Source organism: Hypomesus transpacificus, chromosome 20 (genome assembly GCF_021917145.1).
Source record: "Hypomesus transpacificus isolate Combined female chromosome 20, fHypTra1, whole genome shotgun sequence".
In the NCBI taxonomy this organism is placed as follows: Eukaryota; Metazoa; Chordata; class Actinopteri; order Osmeriformes; family Osmeridae; genus Hypomesus; species Hypomesus transpacificus.
The window spans coordinates 3,352,651-3,379,750 of record NC_061079.1 but is presented as its reverse complement, the minus strand read 5'-3'; the positions used below and the strand labels follow the sequence as shown (position 1 = coordinate 3,379,750).

Below are 27,100 nucleotides of genomic sequence, written 5' to 3'. Positions count from 1 at the left end.
ATCAGCCAGCTCACCTTTAGTATTTATTATACTGAGTAGTCTCACCCTATCAAAGCTGACCTGCTGACAGTCTATGGATCCTATCAATCAGAGAGCTCGCTGATCTAGTTTCCTGCTGACAGTCTCGGGCTCCAGACAATCACAGAGCTTGATGAGTCAACTAGCCTTTACACAATAAAAACTCCACTTAACTATTAGTACACTGGTTGTCAGACCCAACAAAAAAAAATTGTTTTTGGTGTCATTCAATGGGAATATAAGGTTGACACATTGTGAGGAATATACCTCAATTACATACTCCTTGATATACATCTAAAACTCCATTATTATAATATATGGGTATATTTGAAATGAAGCAGCCCATGATACAGACTACTGTGTCCTGGTGGACCTGGTCCATGAAGGACCTGGTCTTCTGCTGATGATCAAATTCATTGATAAAATGGTTCAGTTATTGCTGTCGTTGTTGCTGGGCAGTTTAGCCACAAGCGGGGGCTGGTAGGGGACATGGTATGGTGAAAGGTAATCTGGGTTATGGAGTCAGGACGTCACTCCTCTCCCTCGGGTCTGGAGTTTCAGAAGTGACCTTCTAAGAATTGATGTGGGTTTTTTTTACCTTTCAAAGTAAAAGTAGAATGACCTTAAATGTCAACATTCATTATCACACAAAGCTTCCACAGAGTTTAACATTTTTTTCCACAATGTTCCGGATATTAAACTTCAATCAAACTGGGAGTCCAGAGTGAATGCCCAGTAACTCTGTGGAGTTGCTTGTACTGAACTGTAGTTTCATGTCCTCACAACTAGATGGCAGCACACAGCCATCCTTGATGCAGGCTCGAGGATGCAGTCACACCCTCTTCCATCAACTAGGGAGAATCTCTTCGACTCCCCTGTCAAACTGCTCTCATAGCTTAGATCACCCCCCTCCCTCACTCCTTCTCTCTACCCATCTCCCCGCCTCACCTTCCTGCCTACCACCTTCTCCCCATTCACCTCCCTCTCTTAACCCCTCCCTCCCTCCCCCCCCCCCCCCCCCGGTTATGGGGCGGACACAGTTGACTGTTTGTTCCGGAAGGTTTCGAAGAACGCCAGCATGCCCTTCTTGACACTGGGGGCAGAGCCTGCCTTGGAGGGGCCTTGTCCCAGCTGGCGTGGCGGGAAGGTGGAGCCATCCATGGAGTTGGCCCGCTTGACCTTTGAACCCGCTCGCCACATCTTTGACCTGGGGGGTGGAGTCTGGGCCACCAAGCACTTTTGGTACTGGACCTATAGGGAGAGATCTGTTTTAGAGATCTGAGATCTGCCTTAGCTAGCCTCTCCTCATCCCTCCATTCCTTCCTTCTTTCCTTCCTTACTTCCTCCTTTCCTGCCTTCCCTTCTTCCTTTCTTCCTTCCCTTCATCCTCCTCCCTCTTTTAATCCCACCTTCTGTCCTTAACACCTTCCTTCCTGTCACTAATAAGGTCACACAGCTACTCACAGTGAGCATGATCCCTCACTTATGACCCTTGACCCATCCCATCTGACCCCTGACCCACCATGCATGCGGCCTGCACAGCCTCAGAGATGATGCCGGCGTCCGGTTCACACCAGAACACGTGGCATTCGAAGCCCTGTGTGCCAGCGTCCACGATGACGGCAAAGGTGTGGGTGTCATGGCCAACGCCCAGGAAGGTGAGGTATCGCACCTCAGACTCCCAGAAGGACTCATCCTTATCCTGAGAAACAGACAAGCCAGACAGACAGGTTCCTTATCCTGAGAGACAGACAAACAGATGCAGAGAGAGAGAAAGAAATAGGGAGGGGGTAGAGAAAGAGAGGTACAGAGCGAGAGGTAGAGAGAGAGAGGCAGGAGGAGAGAGGGTGTAGTATGCAGTGCAGTGCTCCTCACCTCTCCTTTCCACAGGGACAGCACCTTGTCAGTCACATGGAGGACGATGGGCTCCCACTCATCCCCGTCTGTGGTATTCATGATGCTCTCTATGGCCCTGTTCAGAACCTCCATACCTACACCGAGAGGAGGAGGAGATGAGGGGAGTAGAAGGGCAGAAGAAAAGGATTGGAAAGGAGGAGGAGAGGAGCAGGAGAAGGGGAGGAGCAGAGAGGAGGAGAGGAGCAGAGAGGAGGAGAGGACTCACCCATGGCCCTGCTGACAGGCAGGTTACCGACGTACTGGACATCAAACTTCTGCACCCTCTGTCTGACGGCATCCAGGAAGTCCACTGCAACACAGCACACCACGTCAGCCAATCACACAGCCATGCCATTGCCGTCACAGCCAATCACACAATCATACCTTCACTCTTACAACCAATCACACCATCAGCCCTGGTCATTAGACCGGGAGGATCTCAAACCACCTCCACAATGTAACCCAGGTAAGTCTGGGCCCAGGCTCAGTGTTACTGGGCTCACGGGATTGTTTCAGAGGTTAGGCAGCCTCACCTTGGCGTGGGAGGTCCTCGGGGGAGATGCTCTCCATGGTGACAGAGCGGGCCATGGATGGGTGGAGTGATGCCTTCTCAGACATAATCTACACACACACACACACACACAGACACACATTGATGAATAGAGCAAACTCATTGTGTGTGTGCTTGTGCGTGGGTGTGGGTGTCAGCATCACCTTTGAGCACATCTGGTGCAGTGCGGTGGCGATGGCCTTGGCTGGAGCGTTGCAACGGAACACATGACACTTGAGCATGCAGGTGTCTTTATCACTAGCCACGAACGCAAAGTCCCTGAGAGTATGAGAGGAGAAGTGGGGAGAGGAGAGGTGGGGAGAGGAGAGGAAAGGAAAGGGGAGGGGAGGGGAGGGGAGGGGTGGGGAGAGGAGAGGAGAGGAGAGGAGAGGAGAGGAGAGGAGAGGAGAGGAGAGGAGAGGAGAGGAGAGGAGAGGGGAGGGGAGGGGAGGAGGTGGGGAGAAGAGAGGAGGTAGTCCACATCTCAGTATGATTTGAATAGGAGACATTAAGTCAGGCAAGACTAAAGGATCCCAGACAACACTGTAAGCACGTCACAGATAATGATTGTTCTGGTCATTCTAACTCAAGTCATTTTGAAATACAGAAAGCCAAACAGCCCATCCATCCATCTCTCCATCCATCTATCTATCCATCAAGCCATTCACCCATCCATTCATCCATCCATCTGGCCAGTTGTCCAGAATATTGCTACACAGCCCATTGCAGACTAAACTTCTGGAAATTCTACATGATGATGCAAGCTGATGACGAAGCACAAACGTCACTGCAACAGAAAGTCCACCAATAAAATTCAGATTACCTGTCTCTATGGCAACCAGGGGCGGAGAGAAAAGAAGCAGAGTTAAAAAGTTAGAATCTACAGGAAGCTACTCCACAGGGCGGACAACCAACAGGAAGTAAACAGGATGTAGAAAAGCAACGCCGGCAATGAACTGCATTCTCACAGACAAACAGACAACCGCAATCTGACTGGCTGAGTACCATGAATGAGCAGCAATGTCATTGGCTGACCTGCCATTGTTGCAGCCCACGCCCCAAACACGGATGCTCATGATTGGCTGGCAGTGGATGAGGGTGTGGTCTATGGGGTCCATCAGGCTCAAGGTGTCCTTCTTCAGAACCATCATCATGTCCTGACCCTGAGGGTCAAAGGTCAACTCTTGTTAGGGTTTATAATAATAATGAGTTTAGTAGACATTTTTAGCCATAGTGACTTACAGATGGGGATGATTTACTCCATATCATCTCTTCTGCTCCCCTCCCCATTCTCACCCCACCTCCCCCCTCCCCCTTTCATCATCTCCCCTCCCCCTTCCTCACCTCCCCCCAGGCCCCCAGCACGTCGTGGTCCTCAGCCTTGTTGTGGGAAAGCTGCTGGATGCAGTTGTTGACAGCAAGACTACTTTTCCCAGGAGTCAGTTCTTCCTCTGGAATCTCTACCCAGCCCAAAGAGCGCACAGCGAAGCACTGAGGAGAGGAGGAGATGAAGACAGGGGTAGAGGAGTGGGGGGAAGGAGAGGAGGGAAGAGGAGAGGAGAGGGAAGGAGAAAAGATGAGGTGAGGAGAGGAGGGGAGAGGAGGAGAGGAAAGTAAAAGAGAGGTAGGGGAAGGAGAGGAGAGGGAAGGAGAAAAGAAGAGCAGAGGTGAGGTGAGGAGAGGAGAGGAGAGGAAAAGAGGAGAGAAGGGGGAAGGAGGTGAGAGGAGGGGAGGGGAGACAAGAGATTAAGTGTATATATGGAGCATCTTAGTACTGCATGCGGCAATCTATTAACCTGCCAGATCAATACCGCCTGCCCGGCTCCTTACCTCTGCCCCCCCCTTCTCCACACCCCACGCCCCCTCCTCCCTGTACCTCCCCCCTCATATCCCACTTAAGTGCACAGCTCTATCAGCTTGAATGGAGACAGCAAATTTACCTGAGTGCATGAGTCCTGTAAAGGCTACTTTGTGTGTGTGTCTGTGTGTGCATGGGCATGTGTGCGTGTCTTGGCCCTGAAAAGAGCATTACAACTACAAGCCCTGTTGACCAGGGCGGTCTCCATTACACTCCCACCCCCTCTGGTTTAACCCCTGGGAAGATTAATGCACATCCCAGCAGGGGGTGGGGGGGGGGGGTGGACAGACAAGGATGCTGAAACAGCCCTCCTGTTACCTATGGTTACCTCCTGTTCCCAAAGAGAACTCTGAAGAGATAGGCAGGTCTGGGCTCTGATCCATCTAAATCATGGTTGTGCCATTCATTTCTGTTCTATATCATTCGATTTCATCAATTGATTCCATCCTGTATCCCTCTATCCCCCCTCTCCCCCCCCATATCCTGCAGTGTTTAGTTCAGGAGGTCAATCCTGTATCATCCAAGACGTTTCTGCAGTACATTGGAGTGTGTGTGTGTGTGTGTGTGTGTATGCGTGTGTGCGTGCGTATGTGTGTGTGTGTGTGTGCATCTGTAAGTACCTTGGAATCTGGATCCATGTTGGCAGAGAAATAATCATCCTGCCAAGAGAGCCTAGGACACAGGGACAACACTGTCATTAGAGGAGAGGACTGCTGACACGCACACACTCAACACACACAAATCCATGCCAACGCATACCCGTGTACATACCCGCACATGCACACATACTCGCATACTTTACACGCACATGAGGAGAGCTGATAGGTCGGGTAGGGGACATCTGGGCGCTCCATAGGACGCAGCAACCCTTGAGGAACAGCCAGAACTCCCGCCCTCCAGATCAGCTCAGCTGAATCACACACCCACCCAAGCACATACACCCACGCACACACACAAGCACACTTACACACACACAACTACACTTGCAAGCGCACAAACAGGTACACACACACTAATGCACATACACTCACACACATTCAATATGTGTATATCCTAATATATATATATTAGGATTCATATTGATATTACTGAAATGATTTCATCAAAATGAAATGACCTTCAAGGGCAGCAGAACTGAAATGCATTTCAACCTGACTTGATATGACTCAGATTACTGTCATCCACAGATGGTAAATGGACCTGACTAGAAATCTGTGTGTGTGTTTTTGTGTGCTGATACGCGAGTGTGTGTGTGTTTGTGTGTTGGGTGTGTGTGTACCTGTTGTTGATAGAGGTGGAGGGACTCTCCGTTATCCTAGGTCTGGACCCTCGTCTTCCATCAACATCTACAATCTGGAGAGAAGAGGACACGTGTGTGTACATGCGTGCGCTGGTGTGTGTGTGTGTGTGCTGACCTTGCTCTTGCTGTGTGAGGCTATGAGGGGGCTGTAGGGGTGTGTGTGTGTGTGTGTATGTGTGTGTGTGTGTGTGTGTGTGTGTGTGTGTGTGTGTGTTTGTGTGTGTGGTCTTGTTCATCCACCCTAGTGGCGACCAAATATCCTCACAAGTTAGGTGAAACATGAAAAACTTGAACTTCAATGATTTTTTAAAGAGGATTTATAGGTTTTAGGGTTAGAATTACCGTCAGGGTTAGAGGTTAGTGGTTAGAGGTAACACAATATTGAATAGAAGTGACAGGTGGGGCCCCACTAGGATTAAAAAACGTGCGTGTGAGTGTGTGAGTGTGTGTGAATGCGGTGTCTGTGCTGACCTGGGTCTTGCTGTGTGAGGCGGTGAGGGTGCTGTCCTCCTCAGCACTGTAGGAGGGATGCTGCCACTGGGTGGCGCCAGTGGGGACGTGCCAGTAGTAGGTGCCCAGGCTGTCTCTGATGGTGCGCCAGCCAGACGGCAAGTCACCGTCCAGATCCACACTCTGGTCACTCCACAGGCTGTCTGTGGAGACATACACACGGACACACACGTACACACCAACATACACACACACACACGTACACACATATGTACAAACAGTACAAACACACATATACACACACACACATACGTACACACACTCATATACACACACACACACACACACAGTAACACAAATTGGAGTCAGAGGAGAGGATGAGATCATTTCAATAGGCCAGCTGTCACCTCTCAGATCTCCTATTAACCCCTGTACAGTACAATGGATATACTGTGAGTGATAAGATGGATCTCAGGAGGATAGAACGACAGTCCACCATGATCCGAACTGAAAGTGCAGAGTAAGAGTTTATGAAGAGCTCCTTGGCAGAGGAGGTGAGAGGGGCAGAGGGAGGGGGATGCCGGAGGCGGGGGAGGGAGAGAGGGTTGCGTTTCGTGAGTGCTGGGCACGCAAACCTGTTCTGTGACATCAACACAATGTTCTTAACTGGAGGGAGTGGTGAGAAAGAGAGAGAGAGAGAGGGCAGAAGGAAAGAGAGAGGGAGAAAGACACAGTTAGGAAAGGTAGAATTAGAGTGAGTTGGAGAGAGAAAATTAGAGACAGAGAAACAGAGAGAAAGAGTTTCAGGAGAGCGATAAAGGTAAGGTGGTAAAAGTGGGTCAGTAGTGACAACAGCTAGTCTGGGCACGGGTGGACTGTAAGAGCGCATGTCTGTGTATGCGTGTGTGAGTGTGTGTAAATAAATGCATGAGTGTGTGTACCTGAAAGGCCTACTTTGTGTGCCATTCTCAATATGAGGTCAGAGATTGAGTGCGGGAAAGGGGGAGTAAGGGGGGGAGTAGGTTGGAACGGAAAGAAAGGAGGGTGAGAGAGGGGGTGTTTGTGTCTTTCTGAAAGTTAAGATCCCGCATCACATGAAAGATTGTGGCTGCATGGTGGGAAGGAGGAGGGAGGCTGAAAAAATGTAAAGTCTGAATGACTAACTCTCTTACTAACTCACTGTCTTATTGACTGACTCACTGTTTTACCTACTGTTGAGCTGACTGTTTTACTGACTTTCTGCTTAAATGACAGCTGAACAGACTGTCAGCTGTCATTTACAGCTGACTAGTGCCAGTGTGCATTATGTGTTTGTGCCAGATTTGCTGTAGCTCTTTCTCTGTTGTTCTGAGTGGAGGTGTGTGTGTGGGTGGGTCGGGACTTAAAAGTCTTCTTCCAAACATACACATACCTGCCTGTTCTACCATCTTTTCTACCGTTCTCACTTCTCCTCCCCACTTCTCCTCTCCCCTACTCTCCTGTCCTGTCCTGCTCTGTCCTTTTCCAGTATTGAATGGTTAGATGATACAGGGTATCATATTCCAGCCAGACGGACAGAATTCCTGCATCTCCCCTCACCTCCTCTCCTCAACTTCTCTCTTCACCTCACCTCCGTGTCTCCTCACCTTCTCTCCTCCTCTCCTTACCTCCTCAGCTCCGCTCCTCTTCTCACCTTGTCTCCTCACCTCCTCCTCTTAACTCTAATCCTCCACTACTCTCCTCACATCCTCTCGTCACCTCCTCTCTTCACAGTGCTCACTCTGCTGATATTCAATAGAACGGCTCAGATTTCAATGTTTTCCCAATTTTCAAGGGAGAGAGTGCTAGAAGGGGGAGATAGAGAAGGAGAGGGAGAAGGATGGAGAGAAGTAGTGAATTATTGATGAGCCTCAACGAAGAATCTTATCAGTCCACTGTAACTCCAGTACATATGAACATACACAGTGTTTTTGTGTATGTGGTATAAATGTGTGATTTGTGTGTGTGTGCATGTGTGTGTGTATTTGTGTGTGTGTGCGTGCGTGCGAGTTGTTGTTCGTGTGTGCAAGCTGTTGTTCTGTGTATGTGTATGTGTGTTGTTTGTATACGTACAGCTCCTCCTCTCACTGGCACTGATGGCGCCAGTCGCCACAGCGCCAGGCCTTCCAGCCAATCAGATGCTAGACACAGATCAGCGGCAGACTGGCCCCTCGGGACTCTGACCGTTACCTAGGTAATCCCAGGTGACCAATCAGAGCTGATGCTGAGAATGAGCCGCTGAGGGGGGCTTCTAACAGCTGTAACTACTGTCACATGTGTCTCTAGATCTCTCTTCTTCTGTCTCTCTTTCCCTCCCTCTCTCCTTCTATTTCTCGTTCTGTCTTCTATTTCTGTATGTCTTTCCTTCTCTCTGTCTCATCTCCCTCCATCGCTCTCTGCTATACCAGTGAGGATCTGGGGGATAGAGGGAGCGAGGGATAGAGAGGAGTGATGAAAAGAGAGAAAGAGAGAGGATGCTGCATCTGGTGAGTGAGGTCAGAGACTGCCAGAGGGATTACTGACCAGAGAGGATCACAGCATCAATCAGGGATCAGCACACACACACACACTCCACACACACACATACCCCACACATGCACAACACACACACATATACCCGATGTACACACATACACACACATACCCCACATACACGTGCACAACACAAACACGCATACATACACGCACACCTACACACCGCACACGCATTCATACTCACACACCACACATACCCCACATACACACACACAACACAACACACACATATATACACACACACACTGACACACACCATGAGTATACAATCAACTGATAAACCCCCAACCTTACACAACAACAACTTTCTTGACCCTGGTCTTTATGACCCTGGTCATTCCCTGTAATGTAATCATCTCTCTTTCTCTTTCTATCATTCTCTCTGTCTCTCTGACCTTTTCTCCTTCTCCCTTTTGCTTTCTTTCTCTCCCCATCCTTCTCAGCCCCCCCCCCCTCTCTCTCTATTGGTTAGCTCCCCTCTTCCTTTGCCTATCTCTCTCCCTTTCTCTTTCCCTCTCTTCATCTCTTTCTCTCTTCGTCTCTTTCTCTCTCTATGTGAGGGGAGCTATTTTTGGAGCAGTGACGTAGGGTGTTAAGACAGAGGCCAGTGTGTGTGAGTGTGTGAGTTGGGGGGGGGGGGGGGTGCATGTGCTGGTGTATTAAAGAGAGAGAGATACCAGTGAAGTGATGTTGTGTCCTGAATAAAGGGTTATTAAACAAATTAAAATATTTTTGTAAAAGATGTATTCTAAGTCTTAAAGTCTCAACCTGTGTCAGTAAAAAATGATATAAACAAGTGTCCTACATAGTGTTCATTTACATTTAGTCATTTGGCAGACGCTCACATCCAGAGCGACTTACAGTAAGTACAGGGACATTCCCCCGAGGCAAGTAGGGTGAAATGCTTTGCCCAAGGACACAACGTCATTTGGCTCGGCCGGGAATCGAACTAGCGACCTTCAGATTACTAGCCCGATTACTAGCCCGATTCCCTAACCGCTTTGCCACCTGACTTCCTCAACCCAGTTAACTGTCTGCATCCCTCTCTCTGCACGTGGCAACAGTTACCACGACAACACAGTCCTGTGGCAACAACCAGCTAAACATATCCCATAATTGGCATGTCTGCAAAGGACCACTCTGGTGGCCTTCAGAGGAGGGGCGAGGATAGTACAGCAAGCCCACACTCAAAGACTGGGCTAGGATAGTAACCTTCACATAGGCCATTCAGAGATGAAGGCAACGATAATGCAGTGTAGAACAGCTGGACCAGTCTCTAGGATAGTACAGCTAGGGGGGTTGAAAAAGAAAGAGACAGAGAAAGAGAGAGAGAGAGATAACTGCAGACAAAGACCTTTAAACTCAATACCATCAATACCTTTGAATTATTTAGATTGTTGTACTTTTTCTACTTTTTATATTTAAGATTCTTATATGTTTATCTTATGCACCTTCCTGCTACAGTAAATTCCTTGTTTGTGTGAACTTACATGGAAAATAAAGTTAATTCCGATTCTGATTCTAAACACAGGTAACAAGGTAACTCTACTATATTAGCATGCAGGCTTGTAACAAGCTAATCTCAATGTGCTCAAATGCATGTGTGTAACAAGCTAACTCCAGACTGTTGGCATTGCATGTAACAAGCTTTCTTACTCTTCTATGTTAGCATGTAGGCATGTAATAAAGTAACTCCCCTAAGTTAGCATGCAAGCTTGTAACAATCTTACTCCACTATTAGCATGCAGACATGTAACCAGCTAACTCTTCTTTAGTAGCACGCATGCTTGTAAGAAGCTAACCTCACTATGTTCAAATGCATCCGTGTAACACAATAACTCCACACAGTTATTATGCAGGGGTGTAACATGCTAACTTTCCTATATTAGCATGCAGGCTTGTAACAAACCAACTTTTCTATGTTAGCATGTAGGCTTGTAACAAGCTTACCCCCTTGTGTTAGCATGCAGGAGTGTAACAAGGTAACAAGCTAACTTCTCTGTGTTAGCATGCAGGAGTGTAACAAGGTTACAAGCTAACTTATCTGTGTTAGCACGCAGGCTTGTAACAAGCTACCTCCAGCTTGTTAGCATGCAGTCTAGCTAGTGTCTGAGGCATGTGAGGAGCAATGTGGTGGTGGTGGGGGGGGCCTTCCATGAATCAGCACCTGTAGTATAACACTGCATTAACATTAGAAGGATGGCAGGAAAGAGAGAGAGAGGAAGGAATGAAGAGCAAGCAAGGTAGAGAATGAAGAAGATAAGCGAAAGGAAGTGAGATAGAAGGGAGAGAGACGGGCAAGGAAGGAGGAGGAGGGATTTGGGGTGGACAGACCAGACCAGACAGTGCGCTCACACCTGCAGACAGATACTAACGCCTCCCTCTCTCTTCCCTTTCTCCTCTCTCCGCCCTCTCTCCTCCCTCTCCTCAACAAACAAGTGACCAGGAGCAGAAGAGTGGAGGACTAGGTTAGGTGAGTCCAGGTTAGGGTGTGTTGAGTGCTGTCTGTGTGTGTATATGTGTGTGTGTGTGTGTATGTGTACTCACCCTCATAGTTGACTATGATGATAGCCAGCATGTAATCCTTTCCCAGCATGGTAGAGGTACTCCTGTCCACCTGCTTAACTGTGACACATTCCACTCTTCAAAGCTCCCACGTCACCAAGACAACTGTCCTCTCTCTCTCTCTTTCTCTCTCTCTCTCTCTCTCTCTCTCTCTCTCTCTCTCTCTCTCTCTCTCACACACACACACACACACAAACAGTCTTACGCACACAGTAGTGCTGCTCGCAATGACTGCACTCAGAGCCAGGCATACACTCACATGCCAAAAGGATTAAAATCTACTCCACTCTCTTTCTCAATACCTCTCTCCCGCTCTATCTCGCTCTCCTCCTTCCTCTCTTTCTCCCTGAGCAGTCCCAGCACTGTTGTTCTTTCTTTCTCTTCACTCTAGCCCTTCTGCCTTTCTCTCTCTCCCTCCCTCTACTCTATCCCTTCTCTTTCTATCTATTTTTTCTGATCTATCTCTCCATCGGAGCTGGAGGGATGCTGCTGGTTTTATGGCTGCTGTCTCTCTTTCCGCTCTTTGCCCGTATTGTGTTCCACGACGCCCGCAGCTCTCTCTCCCCTCCTCTCTGCCTCCACCCCTCTCTCTCTCCTCCTTCTCCTGCTCGCTCCACCCTCTCTCCCTACACATATACCCACCCCTTGCAAGGAGAAAACAGGACAGGAGAGAAGCTCCAAAGAACAGCGGTCTCCTCCAATGCAGACTGGAACTAAAGTAGACCATCCCCCCAGACATGACTAATGACCTGTAGTGCGTATATGTGTGTGTGGGTGTATGTATGTGTTTGTAAGCAAATGAAGGATAATAGGATTTAATTCAATTTGCCTTGCACCCATGCATGTATGTGTGCGTCTGTGTGTGTGTGGCCGAACCTTTTTTGTTATTACCTCTGTGTGCAAACACATCCAGTGTCCTGGGAGGAAGCGAGAGAGCGTGAGAGACAGAGATACATAATATTTTAACTTAATACAGACCATAAACATGATAAATCACAGGTATATAACATCTGGATTTAGACATTTAGAGATCCCCCAAAAAAATCCCAAACAGCAAACAGACAGGAGAGATGGATGGATGGGTGAACAGGGGGTGGATGCAGGGCTGTGGATGTATCTGTGACCCAACATTTGATAGGAAGGTATCCTGTATGTAAAGCTGTCTGTAAAGCTGTGAGGTCCACCTTAATCAAAATCCCAGCTCCGTCACCGGTATTGCCACCACCACCGGCCTGCTCCCCGCTTGCATCATCCTCCCTCCTCACTTCCCCTCCGTTACCTTGACAACCGCTACCCGCTCGCGCGTCAGAGAAGGAGGATGAGCTTGGAAGCGAGGTAACGACAAACTGAACAGTGCAGGTGCAGCAGTACGTACAGTAATGTGTGCTTTCAGTTACTGTTAAAACATGTCAACAACATAAAATAGCCCTTCTTCGGAAACCTTCCCTAAATTATAACGTGAAGAGCATGAGTCAGAACGGCTTAAATAAAACAGGAAACGAGAGAGATCTAGGAGAGAAGCGGTCCTTTCAGCCATACCGCGGGCAGGAAAGTTAATCAAGACCAGATGTGCAGTGATTCGCAGACATGTCGAACGACAAGGTTAGTGGTATAGAGGCGATGGAGAAGAGTTCAAATGAACTCTTTAAAGTCACTCTATGAACGCCTGTGTATTTGTCCTCTATATATCCGGTATGGTCAACTGTCTGTCGGGTGTGACTGTTATTTTACGGTAGTTTTACTTTAACCTACCTAGCTGAACTCTTGCTAGCATAATTTAACGCGTTAGCTTGTAAGGTATCCTGGGAAGTTTGCATTGCCCGATAACTAGAACCAGCAGCAACGAAACGATCATAACTGTAACGATAGGCGCGTTATCTTTGTCGTTTAGAAATTCTAGTGTATTCTGCCTTTGAGACAACTGGCAGTAATGTTTGGTAATTTATTAGTGTGGCGACTTTTTCCCCGTGAGCTTGGTTGTACAGTCACTGACTCATAGCCGTTAGCTAGCCAGCCATGTCTGAAGTAATCGATCCCAGATTGTTGTGGGATAGACATGGACTTTTTCATGCTCCTACGTTCGCACATACTCCTCCGTATATCAGTATACGTCTACTGATATATTTTTTAAGAATTTAAAGGCCTACTGATATACTCAGAGCATATGTGTATACATATAGTCAAGGAACTTGACAGGCACATGTTTAATGTGTCTTGTGGACTGACTGAGGATGTGATGTTAGGATTTGAAAAGTGTGTTTTTTGTACCAAAGGGTATGGAAGCAAAGAATATAAAAGCTTCTATACTCTTTGATTGTACTGGTATGGTTGCTTCTTATTGGCTAGAAGTGTATCCTGTGTACTGAATGTGGTTGCTTGTGATTGGCCAGAACCCCCTGAACAAGTTGAGGGATCTAGCGGATCTTAAGGACCAGCTGGAGGACATCCAGAGACGGGTGGAGGATGAGGTGCAGGCTGGGGTACCACAGGTACTGCTGGAATGCTCTATACACACTCACACATGCATACACCCATCTTTAGAGCCACACACACACCCTGGCCTTGGGGTATTGGCAGAGCACAGTCATGTTCTAGGCATGTTCAAACACACAAAGCATACACACACATAGAAACCACACACATGCACACACTCTGACTCCAGGGTACAGACAGAGCAGATATTACTACACACACACACACGTTCCATACACACAATCTGATAGTCAACGTAACCATGAGCAGCATGGTTGGGGGGGGGGGCGGCGAGTTTGTGCGATAGACTAATGTGGGGGGAGGGGTGTGTCTAGTTTGTGCGATAGAAACAAGCGAGAAAACAAGCGGATATTGCTATAATATTTCAAGTAAATAATATTTATTTATTTTGACAACGTAGTTAAGGCGGCAGGCGTGTGTTACTTAGGCGGCCGCCTTAACTGAGAAGTGCTGCGGGAAACCCTGTGTTCTAAAGAGCTCACATAAGAAGAGTAAGAAGAGCTCCCATAACCTTCACAATAACCTTTGCAGTTTTCACATAGGGACTAAAATGTAGCCTCTGTAGTCTGGCCTCCCCATTACAATATACAGTGCCCTCCAAAAGTATTGGAACAGTGAGGCGAATTCCTTTATTTTTGCTGTAGACTGAAAACATTTGGGCTTGACATCAAATAATGAACGTGAGACCAGAGATCAACGTTTCAGCTTTTATTTCCAGGTATTTACATCAGGATCTGATGCACAACTAAGAAAATATCACATTTTGTTTGAATCCACCCATTTGTCATGTGAGCAAAAGTATTGGAACAGATATACTTAAAATATATTTAAGTGAATAAGACTTAATATTTAGTTGCAAATCCTTTGCTTTCAATAACTGCAGCAAGTCTGTGACCCATTGACGTCACCAAACTTTTGCATTCTTCCTTTTTGATGCTTTCCCAGGCTTTCACTGTAGCCTCTTTCAGTTGTTGTTTGTTTTGTGGGGTTCCTCCCTTCAGTCTCCTCTTAAGCAGGTAAAATGCATGCTCTATAGGGTTTAAGTCTGGAGATTGACTTGGCCAGTCTAATACCTTCCATTTCTTGCCCCTGATGAACTCCTTTGTTGTTTTGGCAGTGTGTTTTGGGTCGTTATCTTGCTGCATGATGAAGGCTCTGCCAATCAGTTTGGTTGCATCTTTCCTTAAATTGGCAGACAAAATGTTTCTGTAGACTTCCGAGTTCATTTTGCTGCTGCCATCATGTGTTACGTCCTCAATGAAGATTAATGAGCCCGTCCTAGAAGAAGCCATGCAAGCCCAAGCCATGACATTACCTCCACCGTGTTTCACAGATGAGCTTGTGTGTTTGGGATCATGAGCAGTTCCTTTCTTTCTCCAAACTTTAGCCTTTCCATCACTTTGGTAAAAGTTAATCTTTGTCTCATCAGTCCATAAAACTTTGTCCCAGAATTTTTGAGGTTCATCTCTGTACTTTTTGGCAAATTCCAGCCTGGCCTTCCTATTCTTCTTGCTAATGAGTGGTTTGCATCTTCTGGTGTAGCCCTTGTACTTTTGTTCATGAAGTCTTCTGCGAACAGTAGATAGTGATACCTTCACTCCTGCCATCTGGAGGTTGTTGCTGATCTCACTAACAGTTGTTTTAGGGTCTTTCTTTACAGCTCTCACAATGTTTCTGTCATCAACTGCTGATGTTTTCCTTGGTCTACCTGTTCGACGTCTGTTACTTAGTACACCAGTAGTTTTCTTCTTCTTCAGGACATTCCAAATGGTTGTACTGGCTATGGCCAATGTTTCTGCAATGGCTCTGATTGATTTTCCATCTTCTCTAAGACTCACAATTGCTTGTTTTTCACCCAAAGACAGCGCTCCGGTTTTCATGTTGTTTTCACCTCTGAATACAGTCTGCATAGACAAAACCTATCTTACCCAATCTGAACCTGAGTGTAGACATTCAGTGGTATTTATTGATTGAATAATGTATGTAATAGGACACACCTGGGCAACAAAACACACCTGTCAGTCATATGTTCCAATACTTTTGCTCACGTGACAAATGGGTGGGTTTGAACAAAAAGGTGATATTTTCTAATTTGTGCATCAGATCCTGATGTAAATACCTGGAAATAAAAGCTGAAACGTTGATCTCTGGTTTCACATTCATCGTTTGATGTCAAGCCCAAATGTTTTCAGTCTACAGCAAAAATAAAGGAATTGGCCTCACTGTTCCAATACTTTTGGAGGGCACTGTAGTTCCTCCTCCCGTCCACAGGGCGGCAGTGTGCTGGCGTCCCCCTTCCTGAAGGGCTTCCTGGCCGGCTACATTGTAGCCAGGCTACGTTCCTCTGCCGTGCTGGGCGTCGCCATAGGAACTTGCACCGGCATCTTCGCCGCCCAGAACTTTGAGGTGCCGAACATAGAGCAGACTCTGAAGGAATACGCCAGCATGCTGAGAGGACCGAAGTGAGACCAAGCAGGCGGAGACAGGAGATGCTGCATCTTCTCCTCCTAGGAGGAGGAACTGTGTGTCATTGAACCATCTTGACCTTCTCTGGAATCTCTGAACCAGGAACTCCCGCCTCCACTCCCTGCCCAACCCCCCAATCCCTCCGACTCTAAGCTTGCACTTGTTGGGTTTGAACTGTAAGAGAAGGTGATTTGTATTGTTGGGTGGAATGTCTCTTTAAAGAGAGCTGTGAGGTGAGTGTGCCTGGCTGGTTAATGTATCGCTTCATTCATCTGTGCAATCATTTCTCTCTCTCTGTGCAATAGCCTCTGGGCTTGTCTGTCGCTTGTTTTGTATATCAACTGGACATTATGTTGTTGTCATTGTTGTTTTGGGAAAGCGGGATGTTTGGGAAGGAAGCATTTTTATTTTAAACATTTTATGCATCCAAACAGTGTCTCATCTCCACATCACCTGGCTAGCTAGCAATAATAACTATACATTATAACATTAAAGCTGCATCACTATTTCCATATACCCTACCCAGCAATGATATTTCCCTCCTCCCCCTCCCCGCTAGCAGTGGTAGAGGCTGTGTGTGATGTCAGAGGGGGTGGGGGAGCGATGCTGAGAGGCCCTCTTCGTCTATGATGTCACACACAAGTCTAAGCCAGTGGGGGTATACGTTATTACAGTGGCATCTGGTGGCCAAAGCACGCTACTGCAGCTATATTTTATACATAATATTTAATCCATTTAGCAGATGCTTTGATCCAAAAAGCGATGCACAAATAGTGCACCTAGAAAATCAAGGGTCAGAAGTGCATAGTTCTAATAGTATTTTGGTTATCAGAGTCAAGGAACAAAGAAAAACAACAGTTAGTCTACAGTTCCTGGCCATGTGGCCTAGGTGAGAGTGCAAACTTGAATACAGATGAGTCAGTTTTCAATTGAGACCTACAGAATAAAATCATTGTCATGATCTTGAATCTTCTTCTTCTGTCAGGAAGTAGCTGTTCCATTAGAGGAAGTGTCTGGTCCTGCATATTTGCATGCTCTATCAATTACTGTACGACTGAAACTTTGTCTGATTTGTTGTCAGACTCAGTCTCTTTCTCAGTTTCTTTATATTATATTGGAAGAGGTGTTTTTGTTTGTTTTGGTACTCAGACTGTATTAAACTTGAATTCTATCAAGGTTCTTGAATAAAGTGTTTTGAACACAGCTAAGTGGCATTTAATGATCTATGTGACTTGAATAATAATGGATTAACTTAATCCAAAGTGACATACAGATGTGGAATCAAATCTGCAACCTCAGATGCTAATGCTCCACCACTGAGCTATACCTGCCACCCCCAACCTGGTGGTAAGTGTTGCAGACATGGTTTAGGTTTTGGGTGTGATGGATAACTTCAGAATCGTGAGGACTCCTCCCCTGGTCCCCCAGTAAGATGCAAGGAGGGGGGTTCCCATGTTCTCTTTACAGGACTGACTACACAGGAGACTGCCTTCTCTCTCTTGCTCTCACTCACACACAGACACTATATGTGTCTAGTCAGGCAGGACTAGAACGGTGGCTAGGTTGAATACATCAAGGCTGAGACAAAAAACATATGAACGTTTGGATTTCATTGGATCAGCATTGACTTGTTACCTTTAGCAAAAGAACCCTAAATTATGGTCATGGGTTATTAATGGATGTGTCTCATATATGGATCTTGGAGTGTGGGCATGGCCTGAACGAAACACTGAACGAAACACTAGGTAACACAGTAACACTGATCAGAACTTGAATGTGTTGTCACATGATTCTTTTAACACTCAGTCACATCAACTCATGTTTTTATTGGTTACTTACAGATGACAATTTGAATAACTTTATTAATCCCCAGGTATAAATCAAAATTACATGAATAAATGTTTGTGTCTGGTTCAGAACAAGCACAGGTTAGTTGAGAGAACACGTATAGAAACACATCTGATGAGATAGTATGAGATAAAACACCTGTCTGCGAAAACTTAAAGAGCTAGCATGCTAACTATGCTAGGTGGCAGAGCATGCTAATTATAGGTCTCTATGAATTAAAGAGGTGGGGTGAGCTGGCTGTAGTCCTCAGCACAGCCTCATATCCTGGATCGGCCTGGAGGATCACTCGTCTGAAACAGAGACATGGAGAGATGGGGGAGAGAGAGGTGGGAGAGACATAGAGAGAGGGGGAAAGAGGACCCTTTCAGGATTAGTGATACTCTGAGACCGGAAGCAGGAAGGACAGGTGTGACATCATAGGATGACATAAACTCAGAGACTCAGTCCGGACATCCCCAAGCTTCTACAACGTACCCACTGTATGTAAAATTTGATATTTAAACCATGGAAAGTTCCCAAAAAAACAATACAACAGTATGCTGGAAAGAGGAAGTGAAAAAGTCTGTGATTTTATGACTGAAGCTGTGTTCAAATACACATTCCCTATTCCATTAAATTAAAAAGGATCAGTTGAAACTACTAAACCAACTTGTTAAGATACGTACATTTTGTCATTTAACAGACGCTCTTATCGAGAGTACAGGGACATTAGCTAGGGTAGCTAACCCTTAACTAAAATAGCTTATACAATGCTACATTTAAACAAATGATTCACCAAAGGAATCGCCAGTGCTTGTTTTATACGTCATAACAGGCTTAAATCAGTGAAACAGGATGAAAAAGGACTCCTAAAAGAAATACATGAAGTTGGAAGGGAACCTGTGATAGATGACGCAATTCTGACTTGATATTTGACGCAGGGACAACATTCTAACAACAATCAAAACCCAAACTCTATTGATGCACAAATAAGATTTATTCCAGTAACTATTACACCTGTTCCAGCATTGTAGTTATGGTGGTCTACAACTACATCGTATGTCACGAATGCTCACCTGAGAACACCAGGCCATGGCTCATTCCTGGGAAGCAGAGAGAGAGATGATTAGAGTTGCTGATGACATATACAGGACTGTAACCACATATGATAGCTACAAAGTTAATTATGTAAATATTTAAATGGTCATAGAACTGTGATTTACATCTGTGGTTGGACCTCACTATAACTCAGATGCTGTTTACAGGTCAGGATATATACATGAGTTGTCTGTGACAAACAACACAATCTGGTGATTTATTCCTGCAGAAATATCGACATGATATACAGGTGTCCGAGTGTGCGCATGTGTGAGCGTGTGTATCGGTGTGTGCGAAGGCGTACATGCATGCGCTTCTGTGTAACCGTGTCGGAGTCTACGTGCTTGTGTGTCTGTGCATTAGTGTGTGAGTGAGTATGCACAAGTGTGACACTGTGTGTGTGGGACTGTTTGTGTAACCGTACCGGAGGAGACGGCGCAGAAGGCCTTGCCGTGCTTAATGGAGCCTTCGACCTGTTTTCCGGAAGCATCCACGCACCAGCACATGTCCTTCCAGCACTGCTGAGGCACGTAGTTGCCCTCCTCATCACAGGCAGGCCTGAACGAGGCGGGCATCACAGGGACCAGACCCAGGGCCTCCAGCTGGCACTGGGTCCCATCCACAGGACTAGGACCAGGCAGCTCGGTGGAGGAGTCCTAAGATAGCAGACAGACAGTATGTCAGTCACACAGAAAGCCATACACAGGCAGTATGTCAGACACACAGGCAGGCATTATGTCAGTCACACAGACAGGCAGACAGACAGACAGGAAGTGTATCAGACAGACACGCTGTCAAACAGAGCTCCATCCATCTTACCTCATCCTCCAGATCGACTAGTTTGGGCATGGGGTTCATGGGCACGTGCATCTTCATGGGCACAGAGGCTGGGGCAGGGAGAAAGGCTCTTACAGCAACCAACAGACAGGTGCTTTACATGTGTGTGCCTGTGCATTGTTGTGGATGTGCATGTCTGTGTGTGTCAGTGCATGTTTGCGTGTGCATACACTTCTCACCGGAGCGGGAGTTGGTCATCTGACCCTTCAGGCTGTCGGTCTGCTTCTCCAGACCCGAGATGTCATTTCCTTGTCTGAGGAGGAAGTAGGCAGTGACTGCCTGGCCAGCAATCAGCAGACATGCAAGCAGGGTGAATCCTACCACCTTATAGGCCCGTGTGGAGGAGGGGGAGGGTCCACTGGAGGGCACAGATGTCATAGCAGATCAGAAGTCTAGACTCTAGATAATTATGCCATCAACAAGTATTTTGAAACACTACGAATAGTATTCAAAATGTCTGTCATATTACATTATCGAAACAATAAGTCACCTCACAAGTATTTATAATCGTCATATCAAATTGTGGAATTGTCACTTCAAATGGTTTACATAACTGTCACTTCAAATATTACTTGTAATCGTCAGTCATTATTTTATTTTTTTACAATTGTCACTTAAAATAGTATTTAAAATAACTGTCAAATAGTAGGCTATTTAGAATCATCACTTCAAATAGTAAAATTGCCAGAGAAACAGTATTTAAAAATGAGTAGATATGTTTGAATTCTGAGGTATGGAGTTTAAGCAAGTACATATCTGAAAGCTTTTAAAACAGTATTTAAAAATGCTCCCCACATATCTTGTAGACCGAGGATAGTGTTATGAATCTCAACAGACAGCATCAGTAATTAAACAACCAATATGGAGGAAGGAAACGTGGTGATGTAACGGTTGCTAGGCAGCAACCATTTCCACAAAGTTATCTCAGCATCCTTCTGATGTTGTTTTGAACTACAACTTTGTTTACGTTATACTTGTTTTACATTTATACATTCTTTAAGTGACTCCTGGGGATAAATCCGACATTAAACCCCAGTATTTTATTACACTACACTTCCAAGTCATGCATTACGCTACACTTAACCCGTCATATATTATACCTAAACCAGTCATATGTTGTACTACACCTTAACCAGTCATATATTACACTACAATTAACCCCAGCATGTTACACTACCCAGTCATGTATTACACTACACTTAACCTCAGTAATTACACTACTCTAAACTAGTGCTGTCAGTTTAACGCGTTATTAACGGCGTTAACGCAAACCCAAATTAACGGCGTCAATTTTTTTTATCGCGCGATTAACGCTCTTTTTGACCTAGCAAACTTTGTAGTTTTTTTCACATTCTGTTGCAACAACCACTGACGTAAGAAAAACTACGATACCACACCGGATCTAGCTAGACCGGAAACAAAACAACAGGCACGCCACACCCACTTGTTTGGGCTTGCGAGCCGGCTAAATAGTCGTAGCAGAGCCCGTTTACGGATATTAGACATTCTCTGGTAGTAGGCTAACGTTATGTTTTGAGTTGATTGCCAGCGCCAGACGCCGAAATGGATGCCAATAAGATTCTGAATGGAAAGTTACTTTTAAAAGGTTGCCAAATGGTTCCATTGACAAGACCAAAGTGATCAGTGTGTTCTGTCGTTGTGAACTGAGCCGGAGGGAATGAGCTATCATCACAGCACGTCGTGGAGTCGAAAATATAATTTTGATGGCACACAGCCAAGCACACAGCTGATGCGAATTCTCCGCCTGCTCGTCAAAGCCAGGCGATTGCAATGTTGTTTTCAATTAAAAAAAAAAACATTTGCACGAAGCAATCCGAACCACTTTTCCATGTCGATAAGAGCATTACAATTTGAAAAAAGAATGGATGAAAAAGAAATCAAGGGACATTTAAAATAGATACAAATGTGCGATTAATTGAGATTAATCGCGAGTTAACTATGACATTAATGCGATTAATCGCGATTAAATATTTTAATCGTTTGACAGCTCTACTCTAAACACCAGTCATATGTTACACAACATTTCAAACTCCGTCACAGTACACTTACTCATATCCCACAGTAACTCCCTACATCATATCTTACACTACAGTTGGTGTTCCCACGTCGACCATGGTCTGCTGGCTGGACGCTCCAATCAGAGGTCTGGTAGGCTCCGACTCAGTCATGTTCGCTCACTCTGCTGCACGCTCGCTATGGAGAAATACACCCTGCTGTCCAAATAACACCACAATAATGTTACAATGGACTTCCTGTCCTTGATTGATGAAAACACCTGCTAAATTAATCCAATTAATACAATTGTAAAATATAATGTAACGTACTAACGCAGGACTAGTCTGTTATCACGTCAGGTTTAGGCTGATACTGACAGGACAGAGAGAGAGAATTGGTAATGTAGGTGAAAATGAGGAACTGAGGCTGGGAGGGAATTCGGAATCTCCCCTTTACCAGAATCTTGTAAATCAGGTCTGGGGCTGTCAGAGAATTTTCTGATTGGCTGTCCCTTACTAGCATCACTAGTTGTCAGGGGCAGACTGCTCACTCAGGAACTGACGCCTGAATGTCATTCTGAACTTGACCAGGACGTCTCACAAATATGTATTAGGTGAGACTTGTTTCACAATGTATGCCTCATGTTTGGCTACCCAAAATGTTTGGGGCTATTTTGTCGTTATAATCAGTGACCTATGAACTTTTGTAGAACTCTCTTGGAAGTCGCTTTGGATAAAGACGTCTAAATGCATAAATGTAAATGTGGAGTAGCATTCATAATTAAAATGTTTACTTCATTGAGACCTTATCTGAGCCTGATTAACACCCACTCAGCCAAAGAGAAAGCAGACCAGTGAATGATGAGCCCTCATCAGAGGTTCCATTTGTAGGGACTGTTCCCCTTTACAGGGAAACCCCCCCATTCCCTGGAATTCTTCAAGGTATTTTAATTTCACAGAACCAGCAGACACACTGGGCTGCGTTTCCCCGATAACAATGGATCTTTGCTTTCGACAAGCAAAATAACTGTAGTTATTTCTTACATGCGTTTACTAAACATGCTCGTAAGACATAATCAACGAGCATTTTCAACAGCCTCTTCAGCTACGACGACTTCGGGAAACAAGATTCATCATACGATGGATTCTACGATTAACTTAGGCTTACGATGCAGGAAACGCACCCCATGTCTATGAACAGAGCTCTTTAGGATGTTCAACAATGCATTGGATGAAGGTGGTCTTCCAGTTATATCTCCAGATAATGATTCCAGAAACACAAACAAGGTTGATTATAGTACACAGTTATTACCTGTTACAGCACTGTAGCCAAGTTGGTCTACTGTACTAGAAATCACAAAACACCCCGTTAGTGCATTGGTAGAGCTTGGGTTGTGGTCTTCATTCAAATCTCTGTGGGCTTTTCATCACAAACCTTACCAAAAGTTTCGCTTGAATTAAGATCCAAGTTAACAAGGATTCACTCGTTATACCTGTTCAACAACTGACTCGACTCATCGGAGTGGACAGAACAGACAGAGGCAGCAGTTGGGATTAACCTTTTATTGAGTGAAAAGCTCAACAGAAGCACATTTACAGACGTCGGCCGCGGCGTCCTCCCTTTCTGCGGGTGCTGTCTGATGGAATAGGTGTGACGTCCTCTGAGGGGGGGGGAGACAATGTAGAGATTCAGACACGCTGAACATACATGGGAAACGGATACACGCACACACACAGAACACGAAAACTAGTTGGGTGACAGACACCAGCAAAGAATGAGGAACTGTTGCTCTTTGCAGACCATGTGATCAGAGAGAAGGCCGACCCGGCACGAACACTACCCGCCTGATCTCAATCCTGAAGGCTTGGGAGTGTGTGATATTTGATAATACTAGCTACAGTTTGCCAGTCTGGTGTCCATGGAAACAGGCCAAGATGTAAGTGGCCTCAGAACTTCCTAAAAACTGTGTGTGTGTTGCATGTATGCGCTTGAATGAATGCACAAGTGTGCTTGTGTGCATGCATGCGTTCCCAGTCTCACCGATGCGTCCGATCTTCATGCCGGAGCGGGCCAGGGCCCTGAGGGCAGACTGGGCTCCTGGTCCTGGGGTCTTGGTTCTGGAGGGAGAGAGGGGGGCCGGGTCAGGACAGGGTGGACCACACCAGCAGCCAGTGGGAGATATTACTCAGTGACCCCCCCCCCCCCCCCCCCCCCCCCCAAATGCCAGGATTTCCCCACCACATCCAGCACTGCACAACGCTACGTTATGCAATATGCATCCCAGCATGCTTTTTTGGCTATTCCGACCCACAATACTTTAAGCAGCTGAAGAAGCGTCAATTGCATTGAAACTGGGTCAACTAACAAACAGGCCATCGCCAGTTCTGACACTGTAGTATGGCCCGATTAAATGCATACTGCCTGCACCATTACATACAGTAAGGGAATCTGCAGGACTTGTCTTCATAACTCTACTCTACTTTGTTATTAAGTCCCCCCCCATTTGTGCCCCATCTCACCTGTTGCCCCCGGTGGCGCGGAGCTTAATGTGCAGCGCGGTAATTCCCAGCTCCTTGCAGCGCTGGGCCACGTCCTGGGCAGCCAGCATGGCGGCATAGGGGGACGACTCGTCTCTGTCGGCCTTCACCTTCATCCCCCCGGTCACACGGCAGATGGTTTCCCTGAGGGAGGACGGAAGGGGAGATGGGAGGAAGGACACAAGAGAGTGAGGGGGAGAAGACAGATTGAGGGAGGGGGGACGGGGAGAGGAGGGCAACAGGAAGTGGAAGAGACGGAGGGAAAAGAAAAGCGAGGGAGAGGTGAGGGAAGAGATGGGGGGGACGGGACGGAGGAGAGACGGAGACAAAACAGATGTATTAGGACAGCAGAAGAAACATGCCTAGCTGTTTCTAGACATGTCCTAATGTAGCTGATAACACTCAACCAACACACTCAACCAACCAACCATTCTCCAGGTGGGGAGGGACGGAGGGGTACTTACTTGCCAGAAAGGTCGGTGACGTGGACAAAGGTGTCGTTGAAGGAGGCGAAGATGTGACACACGCCGAACACGTTCTCCCCCTCGGCCACCTGGGGTCCCAGGCTGATCACCTGCTCCTCCTTCTTTTCTTTACCCTTACGAGGTGCCATTGCTGCAGGACAAATGTCAGAGCCAATCAGAACCTACTGGAACATCAGTACAGAGCAGTACACGCTGGAACCACTGTATCTAGCGGAACATTTGGTATTATTAGTACTACTTATCAACCAGACAGCACCTGACAGAATCTTCTGGAACCTCAAAACCTAGCAAAACCTACTGAGCCTTCAAAATCTAATCACTAGTCTGCACCCATCCGAAGTTAATGGAGCATCAGGATCTAGAACTGTGCGAGACCATCAGAACATTTCAGAATCCCACAGGAGCATCAATTTACAACTGGAACACCCTTACTGGTGCAGTACCGTGTCAAGTGTCATGTTTCAGTACTGAAAGTATCCGTTTTGTTAACCAAAATCCATTTAATAGTACTTCGATTACAGCCAATTCATTATCCGAGCATCGTTCTTGACCACCACCGTGCGTCCAGGTAGGCTCAAATCGCCTGTACAGTACAGTTACGCGTGCTGGGACAGTAAAATCCCAGCGTTTACGCCAACAGATAAATAATCACACAGATGAAATACGTAAAAAATGTCTACTTAAACCGCAAGTTAGGTCCCTCAGTTCACACCTCTTTTTGGTAGTTCGATTCAAGCATGGCACCGTTAGCGGACGCGATGGTTAACTAGAACTAACTAACCAAGAATCTAGATAGCCACACTACGTTTCTAAACCCTACTGTAAGCAGTTGGGCTGACCAGCTACATGTGCAGGAATGCTTTACACACCCAAGTGTCTAACTACTTGTCAATAAGATCATGACCACTAGTAGCTAGGTTACTACTTCAGTTACGGTCAGTAGGTAGGCTAGCTAGCCAACATTACTCTGCGCTACAGTGGCATTAGTCAACTTCATTTCCATCTAAGCATATTCCTAAACCCCCGGGTCCTTTAGCCGAACTTACATCCACACTGTAAAATACATACAATTAATACGACACATTAAATAAAGCTAGTCATAGAAGCGGACTCGGTCTTGTTCTCAAGTACATGCTTTCAGCTAGCGACATTTAGAGGGGCCTGCGTTCGTCACATCTACGGATGCTTGCCTACTGTAACGAAGCCAAATAGACAAATGTAAAAAGCCAAATTCCAACAAATATCGCCTTCCTCTGTAAGATACGCATTCAGATATGCATTACAACCAAACATGGACAGTTAAATGTAATAGATAATTTGGATTGACTCGGATAAAAAATTGGGGATAATTTACCTATGTGTGTCTCTTTAGAAAGCCGAAACAGGAAAGGAAAGGACTAATGCAACCGGGTTCACAGTTCAAGTTTTTCCTCCGGAAATGACCAATGCCTTCGCCTGTACTGCCACCTAGCTGTATGAGTGTGTACCGGTATTAATGTTCTCGAAGCATAATATCTGAGTATGAACTATGAAACTATTCAGAAAATATCTTGACTTCCAAACTGAAATGGACCGGTTTTCCCATTCAGTTCTCTGTTCGGTTTAGTTTAGCCACTGCAAATATGATTCTATTGTGCAGATGCGAGCTTGATGTATGCCTAATAATACGACATGTACGTTATTTTTTATTTATTTACTTCTGCACAATTTATGTCAAATACTTTCAAGTCTTTTACTCAAGTAAAATACTTATATTCCAGTATATCTAATAGCCTTTATCCACCTCTGCTGTCCCCTATTTGAATCGACAGAGAGAACAGGCCTACATCTTTATTTTCTCTCTCCAGACTTGTAGCACAGATTAGGGAGGATGTATATTCGCTCATTGGCTGTCAAACTCTTTGTCAGTTGTCATCACATTGTCTAACCTCACTGCTGTTACTGTGAAACTCTGCAATGCTGCAATGAGTCATCTCCTGCAGTAATCACAGATTAATCCTGGAGTTTATTGAGTAAATGGTGGGTTTGGATTATAGAATGTTTTACATGAGACAGAATGATTAAAAGTCACTCAGTATTTTGACAGCTGACTTGTCACATGACCTGTCGTACAGGGAGTCAGATGGCTGAGCGGTTAGGGAATTGGGCTAT

At 45.9% G+C, this 27,100-nt stretch overlaps 4 protein-coding genes across 11 annotated transcripts; 1 reads left to right on the top strand and 3 right to left on the bottom strand.

The window, feature by feature from the left end:
• Positions 1–1,041: 1,041 nt before the first annotated feature.
• apbb3 (amyloid beta (A4) precursor protein-binding, family B, member 3) lies at positions 1,042–11,519 on the bottom strand. Its single transcript, XM_047043067.1, has 12 exons — positions 11,173–11,519; positions 6,094–6,275; positions 5,602–5,675; positions 4,943–4,994; positions 3,809–3,955; positions 3,500–3,627; positions 2,629–2,743; positions 2,448–2,535; positions 2,141–2,224; positions 1,894–2,009; positions 1,541–1,720; positions 1,042–1,269 (listed from the first exon to the last, which is right to left on the bottom strand). The coding sequence occupies exons 1-12, from the start codon at positions 11,219–11,221 to the stop codon at positions 1,042–1,044; spliced, it is 1,443 nt and encodes a 480-aa protein (XP_046899023.1). The 5' UTR covers positions 11,222–11,519.
• A 617-nt stretch (positions 11,520–12,136) lies between these two features.
• Positions 12,137–17,352, top strand: LOC124482662 (SLC35A4 upstream open reading frame protein-like). Its single transcript, XM_047043114.1, has 3 exons — positions 12,137–12,792; positions 13,581–13,679; positions 15,955–17,352. The coding sequence occupies exons 1-3, from the start codon at positions 12,778–12,780 to the stop codon at positions 16,147–16,149; spliced, it is 309 nt and encodes a 102-aa protein (XP_046899070.1). The 5' UTR covers positions 12,137–12,777; the 3' UTR covers positions 16,150–17,352.
• A 603-nt stretch (positions 17,353–17,955) lies between these two features.
• Positions 17,956–22,367, bottom strand: cd74b (CD74 molecule, major histocompatibility complex, class II invariant chain b). 8 transcript variants are annotated; one of them, XM_047043101.1, is made up of 7 exons: positions 22,257–22,367; positions 22,018–22,145; positions 20,082–20,269; positions 19,894–19,961; positions 19,499–19,730; positions 19,053–19,079; positions 17,956–18,287 (listed from the first exon to the last, which is right to left on the bottom strand). In XM_047043101.1, the coding sequence occupies exons 2-7, from the start codon at positions 22,098–22,100 to the stop codon at positions 18,280–18,282; spliced, it is 606 nt and encodes a 201-aa protein (XP_046899057.1). In that variant the 5' UTR covers positions 22,101–22,145; positions 22,257–22,367; the 3' UTR covers positions 17,956–18,279. The 8 variants fall into 8 exon arrangements, with proteins under 8 accessions (XP_046899057.1, XP_046899062.1, XP_046899060.1 ...); XM_047043106.1 differs by having other exon boundaries at positions 20,091–20,269; positions 22,257–22,366; XM_047043104.1 differs by having other exon boundaries at positions 22,261–22,364.
• A 1,107-nt stretch (positions 22,368–23,474) lies between these two features.
• On the bottom strand, positions 23,475–26,379 carry rps14 (ribosomal protein S14). The gene is made up of 5 exons (XM_047043112.1): positions 26,304–26,379; positions 24,929–25,079; positions 24,447–24,608; positions 23,968–24,044; positions 23,475–23,587 (listed from the first exon to the last, which is right to left on the bottom strand). The coding sequence occupies exons 2-5, from the start codon at positions 25,075–25,077 to the stop codon at positions 23,520–23,522; spliced, it is 456 nt and encodes a 151-aa protein (XP_046899068.1). The 5' UTR covers positions 25,078–25,079; positions 26,304–26,379; the 3' UTR covers positions 23,475–23,519.
• Between the last annotated feature and the right edge of the window lie 721 nt (positions 26,380–27,100).